Below are 13,704 nucleotides of genomic sequence, written 5' to 3'. Positions count from 1 at the left end.
GGTCCCAGGTCATACCCACCATGATATATGCATTTCTGTTTATAAACTTTATGAATTTTTCTAAACACCAAAAGCAACACTTCAGGCAACAGAGCAGGAACCTTGTGAAGGAATTCTGTGAAGCTGCAGGAAAGAAGAGACAAATTAGTTTGCTCTTTCTCTCGTTAAGGCTGTATTACCCTAATACAAAATCGGACTAGTTTTCAAGACCTGCACCCTGTCCCAAACACTTAATAAGCCCCATTTTGCACAGGGATAGGGTTAGCAGACATCCGGATTTACCTGGACATGTCCGGGCGTCCAGACGGCTTTTCCAAACCCTGGTTTTGAAAAGCTTCCAGCTCAGGGCTGCACCGGGAGGGCGTCTGTGCATGCGTAGATGCAACGCGGTGACATCATGCACACACATGACATAATCGTGTCACACCTGAACATGTGCAGATGCCCTCTCGATGTGGCTCCTTAGCACGGGAATAGGTTGAGGGGCGCGTGGCTGGGGTAGAATGGGGCAGGCCTGGGAGCGGGGGCCACGGGTCCGGATTTTACAATAGTAAAATCTGGTAACCCTACACAGGGAGTAATTGAGATGTCCAATAAAGGACAGGCTGAATTACTCTGGTATTTTACTAAAAGCTCTGCTGCAAAACAAATTGGCGTTTTCTGGTCCATCCAGAGGAGTGCAGCTTTTTAAAAGCTGCACATCAAAGTAAAAGTTTGTCTGCTCTTCCTCATGTGTGTTGGGGTGTTGGGATGATGCATCCTAAGTGCAAATTCTACAAAGGCAGCTCTGCGCAGAACTGTCTTTTTCGAATACTAGCTTAACGTGCAAATTCATGCCTAATTTAGGGCACAAGCACTGTAAATGCTTGCATCCAACTACTGTCAGTTAGGAGAGGAAATTCAAATAGTCTATAACCATGCGCCTAAATCCTGGGAATGACCCTGACCCATCCATGCCCCCTTTGGAGTTGTGGAATTGTACACACGATACGTTAGGTACACAGGTACAGAACAGGGGTGAAGGGCAGACAACTCTAATTGGTTATTGCCTGTGTAGACAATTAGGTTATCCAAGGATCACAGTCCCATGCCCAAAACCGAGCACTAGGACTAGGCACCTACCGTCCAATTAAGTGCAATTTACGTAAATTTTGGAGGTGTTTGAAATGGCCTCCCAGTGGAGGAGACAAGGAGCAACCGAATTCGAGATAGCTTGGGAAAGTACACTGGATCTCTCAAGGGAGATGAGGGGATAACGGATGGCATGGTTGGGCTGACTAAATAGGCCACTGGGTCTTTATCCGCCTTCATTTTTCTCTGTTTCTCTGTTATTGTGAAACTCTTTTTGTGCAAAGGCACCAGGCACAGTCTTCCCTCTTACTTTTGGTCTCACAGCATGCATATTAGGTCCAGATTCTCTAACCGGTGCCCTTGTCAGCAACCGTCATAAAAGCGGCTGCCAATGGCATGTCAATCATTTGACGGTGCCACGTAAGAGAATCGCGCCTCTGGTAACTATAGGCACCAGAAATGTAGACCAGAGCCAACATTTCCAGCGCCTAGGTTTGACGTGAATCGTGTCCACCTAGGCACTTTACAGTGCCCAATGCCACGTCCAGTGTTATCCCCGCCTATAGTGGGGCACTGGTAGACATCTCCAGAGGTTCGATTGTTGCACTGTTGCAGGCACCAGGAGGCACTTTAAATTTTCACTTAAGTTGCATTTCATATGGCATTTCCCTCTTAATCTAGGCGCCTAAGTTAAGGCGCTTTATAGAATTTGCCTCTTAGCATTCAGCACCAGGGAGTCATCCTTCTGTGTTGTTCCTGCACTATTCCTAGATGCTGGCTCACTATAGCGCTGGAGTTCTCATCACTGGCCCCAAGAGTTAGTGCGATTCATCACACTTTCATGTCTCACCTGTTCCATTCAGCGCTAAACTAAATGGTGGCACAGTAAGGGGTCTTCTTAAGGGCGCGGCACCCCTCTTCCTCTCCTTGCCTTCCCAATACCTTTTTTTTTTCACTTCCCCGGCGCAAGGTTGCTGCCTGCATTGGCATCAGCCCTCTCTCCGATGTCACTTTAGGGACCCGTGCCTAGGAAATGACATCACAGGGCAATCTGACACCGACGTGGGCATGCTGCTCACGCTGGAAAAGTTAAAAAGGTATGGGGAAAGGAAAGGGGGGTGCGGGGAGGGCTGCCACTCATCCTTACTACGCCACTGAAACTAAGTGCTTAAAAAGACGAAACTCTCTTTCTCAGTTACATGAGACCTCAGAAGAGAGCAATATGGCAGCTCAGTTACATTTAATAGCATTTCACAACAGCTGGGTGCACACCAGTCATACACCTCACCTTTAAGTCGGTGGTCCAGATATTCCAAAACAATCCTGATCATCTGAACAATTGCAAGTATTAAAGATCCAAAGGCCAGTGATCCTGTGTGATATCTGATGAAAAATAAAATGTTATCAAACAAAACTGAATGCCACATCATTAAACTAGCCAATCGCTGATAGCGGAGGATAACAAGAATCTTTTCCAAATTGTTAGTGTCCCACAAAGAGATAACATGTGAAGAGTCTTAATTGCTATGAAGGTCGACCTACTCTAGCTGCCACATATAGAGAGTAATTTTATAACAGAGCACCTAGGGCAGAGGTGTCAAATTCCCTCCTCAAGGGCCACAATCCAGTTGGGTTTTCAGGATTTCCTCAATGAATATTCATGAGATCTATTAGCATACAATGAAAGCAGCGCATGCAAATAGATCTTATGCATAGTCATTGGGGGAAATCCTGAAAACCCGACTGGATTGTGGCCCTTAAGGAGGGACTTTGACATCCCTGCCCTAGGTTAATAGGGCAGAAATGTCTATTTTTATAAATCCTGTGCAAATAGTACCTAGATTGTGGGCAATAGCATTGACACCTGCTTGGGAGTTAACTTAAATAGCACATATTTTTATAAATCAGATGTACAAATAGGAACACTACCCATGATCTGCCCAAACTCCTCCCCTGACCACACCAACTCTACAAATACACACTTTCGCTACTGTTCCTGCAACTTGTAGGAGCCCACTTCGCTTGCAAAGCCGTTCACCACACCGTTTTATCCAGTTGTCATCCATAAGGTTTTCCTGTATATGGTATAATTTTGGACTCCTGAGGAAGGAGTGTTTCTTCGAAACAAGGACTGTGTCGGGTCCGGGTTCACCAACTCTTGTGGATACAAACTGTCTTATGATTATATTTATGATTTTATATTTGTTTATTTATGACTTGGCACCTTGTACATCATTTCTGCAGTTTTTTTTCTGTTTTACGATTCGACATATTACTGCAGTTTTGTTGGATTTTTATGAAAACAAGTCAGTACCCCGGGAGGTCTGACCATGTTTCTGCATTCACAATCTCCATTCTTTAAATTTTGAGCCAACAAAAACGTCCAATTATCAGTGGACTTTATGCAAAAATTATTTCTACTGACCTGGATTCGATTTGACTCTCATGGTATTCACATGGTTATTACTACTGCAAAACAAGAAGCATGAGCTCTTATTTGGCACATAGATCCCTAACAGTAGTATCACAAAACTACCCCTAGGGGTCAGGCTGGCAACATTTTTTTGAAGGAGTGAATGAATATGTGATAAAAAGGTAAGCTGGTCGATATTGTGTATTTGGATTTTCAAAAGGCATTTGACAAAGCACCTCATGGAAGTCTTCTGAGGAAATTAGAAAGTCATGGGATAGAAGGTAATATCCTATTATGGATTAAGAACTGGTTGAAAGATGGAAACAGAGTACGAGGTTTAAAATGGTCAATATTCTCAATAGAGAAAGGTAAATAATAGGTTTCCCCAAGGGTTTGTGCTCGGACTGCTGCTTTTTACCATATTTATCAATGATCTAGAGATGGGAATAACTAGTGAGATAATTAAATTTGCCGATCATACAAAGTTGTTCAAAGTTAAGTCACAAGAGGATTGTGAAAAATTGCAAAAGGACCTTGCGAGACTGGGCATCAAAATGGCAGATGACAATTAATGTGAGTAAGTGCAAAGTGATTAATGTAGGAAAGAAGAACCCAGACTACGTGATGCAGGGTTCCACGTTAGGCGTCGCTGCCCAGAAAAAGGATCTAGGTGTCATCACTGAGGATACATTTAAACCAGACATGTCAAACTCTGGCCCACGTATTATAAATTTTGGCCTGCCAGACAAATACAAAATTTAACTTAATTGGCCCACTGGCAGACAGGTACAAGCGCCCGTAACGAACCCTGCAGTTTTTCTTCTCAGGTATCCCGCCACCTCTAAAACAACATCTTTCCTTCGGCCGCGACACTCCCCCTCTGATGCCACTTCCTATTTTCAGAGGGGCGAGACGCGGCTAAAGGAAAACTACAGCTTTTGCTGCTATTTTGCAGATATGTTTTTAAGTGTTTGTTTTTATAATTTATGTATGTAATTCATGTAAACCGTTTAGTTTTAAACCGTATAGAAATTTTTAAAATAAATAAACCCCCCCCAATAAGAACAGGTTTCATAAACTCTGGTGATATTAGGAAAATTCAAAGCCGTGTTAAAATCTAAACTGAAGGAGCATTTTAAATGGAAAGAGAAAATTTCTCAAAATTTCAATTTTATAATGGTTGCAACTGAAGCAGGCTATTCAGAAAGGGTTCCCTGAATGGCGTAATTTTAAAATTTTTTATAGCTTGCAATTCCTCTGTTTTCAAGCAGATATGCTAGGGCATCAAGCCGCCAAGTGGTATAAATTAATATCTGAACTTATGAATAAGAAACCCAAAAACGCTCTTAGGGATATTTAGAGCATTGAGATTAAGCAGTATATTATTTCTGCTTCTCGATGGCCACGTATTTGGTCTTGGAGGATGAGGCATACAGCGTCAGCATCTATGAAACAAACTTGGTTCTTTTTGTTACATCGTTCTTTTTGGACCCCAGTTAGGTTGAATAAATTAGATAATTCTAGATCTAATAGATGCTGGCACTGTCACCTAGACATAGGAACATTAGACCATTTACATTACATTACATTAGTGACTTCTATTCCGCCTGTACCTTGCAGTTCTAGGCAGATTACATTAGAAGATAACTGGACATTTCCAGGAAAATTACAATTTTGGGGGGGCTGATTACATAATTGAGTCATTGAGGAGAAATACAATTGAGTCTTTGAGGAGAAATTACAAGTTATGGGCTGGTTACATAGTTGAGTCTTTGAGGAGAAATTACAAGAGAGGTAGATAGCTGAGGGGGAAATTTACATGGGGGGAAGGACGAGGGGGAGAGTTAAGATATCTGGATAAATTTTTTGAAAAGCAGCGTTTTGATTTTTTTTCGAAATGTTTTGAAGTCGCTCATTGCTGTCAACAAGTTGGAGATGGAAGGGTCTTGTCTCGCTGCCTGCGTCGCTAGTAGGTTATCATACATCTTCTTACGCTGAGTACCTTTGAGTGGAGGGTAGGAAAATGGGGTCTGAGTTCTCCTTTGTCTGGTTGTAAGGTTCCGATTTAGGCGATTGTTTAGGTAGGTGGGAGCTGTGCCGTTTATTACTTTGAATAATAGACAGTATAATTTGAATTGAATTCATGCTTGTATAGGTAGCCAATGTGAGTCTAGGTAGGCATTGATGATATGGTCGAATTTTCCAAGTGAGTAGATCAATCTAAGAGCTGTATTTTGTACTGTCTATAGTTGTTTTATCATGTTTGTGGGGCATGGTAGGTAGAGGATATTGCAATAGTCTACTAGACCTAGGACTAGGGATTGGACTATGAGCCTATATTGCTCTTCATCGAAGAATTTTCTTATTTTTCATAGATTGCGCATGGTTAAAAATGCTTTTTGAGTGGTCTTGTTGATTTGGATCTGCATTGTGCAGCATCTGTCAATCATCACTCCTAGGAGTTTGAGAGCGGACTGTATAGGGTATTTGGTGGCATTTATTTCTAATTCTGTTATGGATGGGGTTTTGTCCTTTTCAAGCAATAGAAATTTTGTTTTGTCCGAGTTTAGCTTCAGTTTATGGTCTATCATCCATTTTTCCACTGCTTCTAGTGTTTTTTTTCAGTTTATCTGTTGAAGTAGGATCTGGTGAATCGAAGGGGAGAAGTATGGTGATGTTATCGGCGTAGCTGAATGAAGTTACGTCTAGGTTATCTAGGGTGGTACCAAAGGAGAATATGAAGAGGTTGAAGAGCATAGGCGACAGTGGTGACCCTTGTGGTACTCCACATGGGTTAGACCAGGGGTCTGATTTAAGATTGTTTGTCTTTACTCTGTATGTTCTTGTTTTGAGGAATACTTGGAACCAGTTGTATACCATGCCTGAGATCCCTATGGCTTCTAGTGTCTGAAGTAGTATGGTGTGGTCTACCAGGTCAAATGCAGCAGATAAATTGAGTTGAATTATCAACATCCTTCTTCCTTTGCTAAGATGGTTTCGGGCAGTGTCTAGTAGAGTTACTAGTAGTGTCTCTGTGCTATGGTTGGTTCTGAACCCTGATTGTGAGGGGTGAAGTAGATTGTGGTCTTCCAGGTAGTTAGTGAAGTATTGAGCAACTAGACCTTCTATTATTTTAACGTATAATGGTATTGAAGCGATGGGTCTATAGTTGGAGGGGATGTCTATTGGGCCTTTATGGTCTTTCACTATTGGGGTGATTATGATTTCTCCTAGGTCTTGTGGGAATTGACCTTCCGTGAGTGTGGTTTGTATCTATTGCATGAGACTAGCTCTGAATTTGGGGGTGGCATTTGTTAGCAGATATGAGGGGCAGTTGTTCAGGTCGCATGATGCTTGGCTGTATTTTTTGTAGAATTGATTCATGTCAGTCCATTATACTGCTGGGAAGTTGGTTCAGGTCCTATCTGCTGCTATGGCTTCTCCTATTGTAGGGTTTATTATTATCTCATCGAGGTGGGTTAGTGTGTTGTTGAAGGTGGTTCTGATTGTAGCGATCTTGCTTTTGTAGTGGTCTGCTAGTTGGGTGGCTGTTGGTGGGAGGTTTCCTTGTGCAGCTAGGTATGGCTTGGTATCAGTGAGGTTTTTTACTAGTTTGAAAAGTTTTTTCGTGTCTGGAGTCTCCAAGCCAACTAGTTTGGAGTAGTAAGCTTTTCGTTTTTCCTTAAGCTTGATCTTGTATTGTTTAATTAGGCTTCTCCATGCTACTTTGGTATGTTCTTGGTTCTTTTTTTTCCAGACTCTTTCGAGATGTCTGCAGTGTCTTTTGAGTTGGAGAAGTTCGGTGTCGAACCATTTGTCAAAACGGCCTGCAGATTCTATGTTTTGATTTTACTGGTGCTAGCTCATTCAGGATTGTTTCACTTAATGTACGCCAATGGCATATAAATTCTTTGGAGTCAATGGAGACGATTGCAAGGTCTGCTTTGTCCCAGAATGTGGTGGGTTCGATTTTTTGATGGGTGTTGAAGGAAGTTTTGTGGGGTTCGTGTTTATTATTGCTTTGAGCCCAATTGATGTTGAAGGTATATTTGTAGTGGTCTGACCAGAGGGAGGGGTGCCAGGCTCCATTAGAGATGTGGATGTCTGGTGTGTGGGGGTGTTGGGGCATGTATGCAACAATATCAAGTTGGTGGCCTTTTTCGTGCGTGGGTTGGGGGTTAAGAATTTGGTAGGATAGAGCATTGAGGTATGAGAGTATACTATCAACTTGTTTGGAGGTGTGGTCTTCTAGGTGGAGGTTTATGTCTCCGAGGAGCAGGTTATGTGTTGATGTTAAAGAGTTCTGGAAGATGAAGTCTTCGAGTTCATGTTTTGTGGGGTTCCATTTTCCTGGTGTTATGTAGCAGAGGAGGCAGGTCATGGTGCCTTTGAGTGTGTCATCGGATAGTTGGCAGGCTAGAAGATCCAAGTGGGGGGTGGAGTATTTGTCTAGAACTTTTATGTTAAGGTTGTTTTTGACTAGGATGGCCAGTCCTCCCCCAAGCTTTTTTTCTCGACAGACTATCTCTAGTTTGTATCTCCTGGGACAGAATTCAGTTATGCAGGGGTCTCAGTCGGAGGTTAACCAGGTTTCGGCTAGGAACAGGCAACCTAGCTGTTTTTTGACTATTCAATCCTTTATTAGGTCTGCCTTTGGGTCAATTGATCTTATATTCATGTACGCACAAGCTATTGAGGTGTACTTTGTGTGGGGATTGGAGATACACTTTGGGTGGAGGAGGTTTCTTGGTAGTGGATAGGGTTTGTGAGTTGTCATCCTAGGCTTGGGAGGTAGTCTTTTTCTCCATATGGGAGGGATGCTTTTATGGGTAACCACTGAGCAGTCTATCAGATTTCTGGGAGAGTGGAGTTTTCTAGTTGGTTGGGCATGTCTATAGGTTGCTATCACAATTGGAATTGGAGATGTGTGATAACCTGCTGTTTTCCAGTTAGTTAAGAGCAGGGAGAGCAGTAAAAGGATGAGCATGAGTTTGGTTGTGGGAGTTTCCATTGTGTTTTTGTGTTTTATTGTTTTACTGCCCAAGAATTTTGATTTTTTTGGAAATCAATTTGGGGAAAAATTAATAATATTTTAAATTCTGAGATTCCTTTAACTTATGAAATAATAATTTGTGGTACTATTTTGCATATTAAAGATCCCTTAGATAAATATAAAAGACGTCTCTTTTTAATTATGAGAACTACAGCTATACAACTGATTACACGAAACTGGAAAAACTGGGATCGTCTCAACTTTACATTCTGGTGGGCAAGTTTATGTCTAATATATAAATATGAGAAAATGAATGCTGCTATATTAGGGAATAATGAAAATTTAAAATTAATTTGGGGCCCATTGACGTCCTTTATAGAATCTCTATAATTATGGTTTGTTATTAGATAATATGCACATCAAGGGAGGGGGGAGGGATGGGAGGTAAATAAGGTTGGAAAAATTGTTGGAAAAGTTTGATGGGGGGCGGGGAGGGTATTAATAAGCTTGAATATTTGAAAAATTTTAAGTGATGTCTATATTGTAAAATGAATAATTTACTTTGTATTTCACTTATTGTATATGTTTTAAAAAGGAATAAATAATTTGAAAAAAAAAAAAGAAAGAATTTTTACACTCTGAAAAATCCTCTTGAGCTGAAAACTGAAAATAATTCCAATAATCATCCATGCTTGGATACATATAGGAAGGGATGAAACATTATACTAAATAATAATTCTAATAACTCATAAAAAAGAGCTGACAAACTATGTAGTTCGATCTTACCTTATTGCTCGCCCGAAAGAAGAAAACACAGGACAGACTGGGATATCAGCAGGTTTCCTAAAAGCCCAGTAATAGGAAGCAAAGGCACCAGCGAGGGTACATTGACCCAGAGCAATGGCAAAGTTTACCAGCCAAAGGAACACAAAAACGTTGCAGATTTGAAAGACGAAGATGTATCTGTGATACAGGCTTTCCCCACCATAAAAGGCAAAAGTACACTGCGCACCCGGACACACCTTGGTCACATTGGTGGTATTAAAAGTCTGTACAAAAAAAAAAGTTTTCTAAATTTTTGCTGCAATTATAACCTATTTATACAGTGCCCATCAATTAACAGAGGCATCGCTCAGCACTAGCTTGTTGTTAACATTTTGATCATGCAATTGAATAAATCCAATCTGTTATATAAAGGTCCTATTTGATCACCTTAAACAAGGACCGTTTGATAAAGCTTTGTTGATTATTAGATTGCTAAATTCATTCTTTGCAGTTTCATCAACATACTCAATGCCTGCATTGTTGCTGGCTTTCTCCTACCCCCCCTACCCCAACTTATAAAGCGCCTTCTTTCTGCTGAAAGGATGGCAACACTTACTGCGGGGTTGCAGGTCAGGTTTGCATATTTGCAGAGACTCTGGTTAGCCATCACTTTATACACAGGTTCCCCTGAGGTAGCGAGGAAACTGGATGACTTGTGTTAAGGAAGCAATCATAGTAAAAAGGTAATGCTCTCCTTTGAGTGTTTCTAAAAATAAAACTGGACAAAATTTTCTAAGGCAATAAATGCCAAATGCTTTCTCCAGCTATTTGATATCAGTGGACAAGACAAACACATGGAAAGAGGCGGCCAGCTCTAAAGGATACACAGCTGTCACAGCCCAGTAAGAAATACAAATTGCAATGAGAATGAAGGTGACAATAGGATAGAATAAAGTAGACATGATGTATCCTATAGCCCTGGAAAAAAAAAAGAAAGACAATTATTCATGTATCTAAAGTTACCACATAGTGCTTCAGCTGAAGACTGGTTCCTCTATTATACACAACTGACTATTGCAATATAGTGGTACAAATTTCCACCCTACAGGTAAGGGTGAGGAACTTTCCAAAAGTTATACCAAGAAAAAAAATATTTTGGTTGTGTAAAATTTCTTTATTTCCCCACTCTGCCTTTGAACCGAGATAGCTGGGAAAGGCAAACCGATATGCACAGCATAGGAATAGGGCTTAATATCACATTAGCTATGAAGGCTCAAAATTAACATCAACACCTGTTCTGCATTTTTTTTAAACTATGTCTGTTTTGTAGAGTATGTTGTTCACGAAAGGATGAGTATCAATCAGTTACAAGGGCCTCGGTTTTCTCACACATTAATACTGTAACGCTGTCTCAGGGTCTTCCTGGCTGTTACAAGTAGTGCAAATCACAGCTGCACATTTAATCAAAGGCTGTCAAGATCATGTGATTACTTACTTATTACTGGTTACTAACATGTATTAAAGGAATGATTCAAGATCTTTCCCTGAATGTGTTATGAAAAAAATGCAGCATTATTTTGCTATAGCGCACATTAGTAGTGTAAGTCACCACTGGCTGCATAATAAGATGGAAAGTATGCACATGTATGCAAAGCACATCATTATTATGCAAATCAACTAATGCAATTTGGGCCTCTTTAAAAAAACTGCAGTAGCAATGTTGCTGCAATAAATGCATCGAAGCCCATTCAATTCCTATGAGCTTCGGTATATTTACTGCGACAGCATCGCAACCGTGGCTTTGTAAAAGAAGCCTTTTGTGTTAACTCCTTATATGGTAGCTTTACCCATAACGTTAGTAACATGAGACTACCACTAGGGGAATTACTGGCACCTTTTAAACTTAGTGACAAGAACAGGAGTGACTAGGGATTACTCCTGTCCCAGACCCCCTAGATCAGTGGTTCCCAACCCTGTCCTGGAGGACTACCAGGCCAATCGGGTTTTCAGGCCAGCTCTAATGAATATGCATGAGAGAGATTTGCATATAATGGAAGAAACAGCAAATCTGCTCCATGCATATTCATTAGGGATGGCCTGAAAACTCGACTGGCCTGGTGGTCCTCCAGGACAGGGTTGGGAACCACTGATCTAGGGGGTCTGGGACAGATGGAGGAAACTGACTCAGAAATGATAGAGGAAATCAAACAAGAATGCAAGACAGGCAATGTAATAATCATGGGAGACTTCAATTTCCCGGGGATAGACTGGAACCTGGGAACCTCCAACTGCGGCAAGGAGGCCTAGTTCTTGGAGGCGCTAGGGGATTGCTTCCTGGAACAAATGGTAAGAGAGCCGACAAGAGGCAACGCCACCTTGGACTTGGTCCTAAATGGCCTCACGGGACCGACAAAAGAAGAAGAAGTCACGGACCCGCTGGGGATGAGCGATCACAACATGATCAACTTTAAACTTGATATTGGGAAAGGGAAACGTACCAAAACCTTAACCACGACCTTAAACTTTAAAAAGGGTAAATACGATCGCATGAGAGCCATGGTAGAACAACGGCTCAAGAAAAAGATGGACAAAATTAAAACGGCAGATCAGGCATGGTCCCTACTGAAAAATACTATCACAGAAGCACAAAATCTCTACATTCCGTGGATTTCCAAAGAAAGGAGAACCGGCATGGCTTACCAGACAGGTGAAGGAAGCCATAAAAGAAAAGAAGGACTCTTTCAAAAAATGGAAACACACGAAAACAACCGAAGCTTGGAACAAATATAAAGATGATCAGAAGAAATGTCACAAGGCGGTGAGGGATGCCAAAAAGGACTATGAGGAGAAAATAGCGCAAGAGGCCAAAAACTTCAAGCCCTTCTTTAGATACGTAAAAGGGAAAAAAATTGCAAAAGAAGCGGTGGGACCGTTGGACGACCAGGGAAGAAAAGGGTACATCAAGGAAGACAAAAATTACAGACAGACTAAATTCCTTCTTTGCATCCGTCTTTACAAGGAGGACACCGCATCAATACCAGAAGCAGTGGAAGTGTTTAAAGGAGTAATAGAAGGCTGCCTCACCACAGTAGAAGTGGACTTGGACCAGATATACTACCAGATCGACAAACTTAAGTGACAAATCCCCTGCATCGGATGGAATTCATCCGAGAGTCTTAAAAGAATTGAAGGTTGAAATCGGAGAATTATTGCAAAAACTTGCCAACCTGACAATTAGAACTAGACAGATACCGGACGACTGGAAGATAGCGAATGTCACGCCAATTTTCAAAAAAGGATCGAGAGGAGAACCGGGCAACTACAGACCTGTGAGCCTTACGTCTGTCCCTGGAAAGATGGTTGAAGCACTGATTAATGATAGCATAGTCCGGCACTTGGATACACACGACTTGATGAAAGCAGTTCCACATGAAAGACTTCTCAGGAAACTACAAAGCCATGGAATAGAGGAGGATATACAAAGTTGGATAGGCAAATGGCTGGAGAACAGAAAACAGAGAGTGGGCATAAATGGGAAGTTCTCCAACTGGGAGAATGACTAGTGGTGTACCCCAGGGCTCAGTACTTGAGCCAATCTTATTTAATATTTATATCAATGACCTAGAAGAAGGAATATCCAGTGAGATCATCAAGTTTGCAGATGACACAAAGCTATGCTGGGCGATCAGATCGCAGAAGGATAGCGAGGAACTCCAGAACGACTTGTGTCAGTTAGAGAAATGGGCGGAGAAATGGCAGATGAAGTTTAATGTGGAGAAATGCAAAGTAATGCATTTAGGCAGTAAGAATAAGGAACACGAGTATAGAATGTCAGGTGCAACTCTGGGTAAGAGCAAACAAGAAAAGGACCTGGGTGTACTGATAGGACCCTGAAACCATCAGCACAATGTGTGGCGGCAGCAAAAAAAGCAAATAGAATGTTGGGCATGATAAAGAAGGGAATCACGAGGTAGATCGGAGAAAGTTATAATGCCGCTTTATAGAGCAATGGTCAGACCCCACTTGGAATACTGCGTCCAACATTGGTCTCCCAACCTAAAGAAGGATATAAAACTGCTGGAGAGGGTGCAGAGACGAGCAACGAAACTAGTAAAAGGTATGGAGAAACTGGAATACGAGGATCGACTTAAGAGACTGGGATTGTTCTCCCTTGAGAAAAGGAGACTGCGAGGGGATATGATCGAGACCTTCAAAATACTGAAAGGAATCGACAAAATAGAGCAGAAAAAAATATTTACATTGTCCAATTTGACACGGACAAGAGGACACGGAATGAAGCTAAGCGGGGACAAGTTCAGGACAAATATCAGGAAGTTCTGCTTCACGCATAGAGTGGTTGACACCTGGAATGCTCTCCCAGAGGAGGTTATTGTGGAATCGACCGTCCTAGGATTCAAAAGCAAACTAGATGCACATCTCCTTACGAGAGGCATAAAAGGAT

General features: G+C 41.6%; 1 protein-coding gene across 6 annotated transcripts in view; it reads right to left on the bottom strand.

Moving 5' to 3' along the window:
* SLC44A5 (solute carrier family 44 member 5) overlaps positions 1-13,704 on the bottom strand; it is a 163,336-nt gene that overhangs the window by 40,611 nt on the left and 109,021 nt on the right. For all 6 annotated transcript variants that reach the window (XM_033916758.1, XM_033916755.1, XM_033916759.1 and 3 more), the window contains 5 exons: positions 10,128-10,220; positions 9,859-9,946; positions 9,264-9,526; positions 2,360-2,454; positions 20-123 (listed from right to left, as the gene is read on the bottom strand). In XM_033916758.1, the coding sequence (XP_033772649.1) occupies positions 20-123; positions 2,360-2,454; positions 9,264-9,526; positions 9,859-9,946; positions 10,128-10,220 (643 nt within the window). The remainder of the gene's footprint in view (positions 1-19; positions 124-2,359; positions 2,455-9,263; positions 9,527-9,858; positions 9,947-10,127; positions 10,221-13,704) is intronic.

The sequence above is a fragment of the Geotrypetes seraphini genome, chromosome 12, assembly GCF_902459505.1.
Source record: "Geotrypetes seraphini chromosome 12, aGeoSer1.1, whole genome shotgun sequence".
Classification (NCBI taxonomy): domain Eukaryota; kingdom Metazoa; phylum Chordata; class Amphibia; order Gymnophiona; family Dermophiidae; genus Geotrypetes; species Geotrypetes seraphini.
This window is presented reverse-complemented; position numbering and strand designations above follow the sequence as displayed.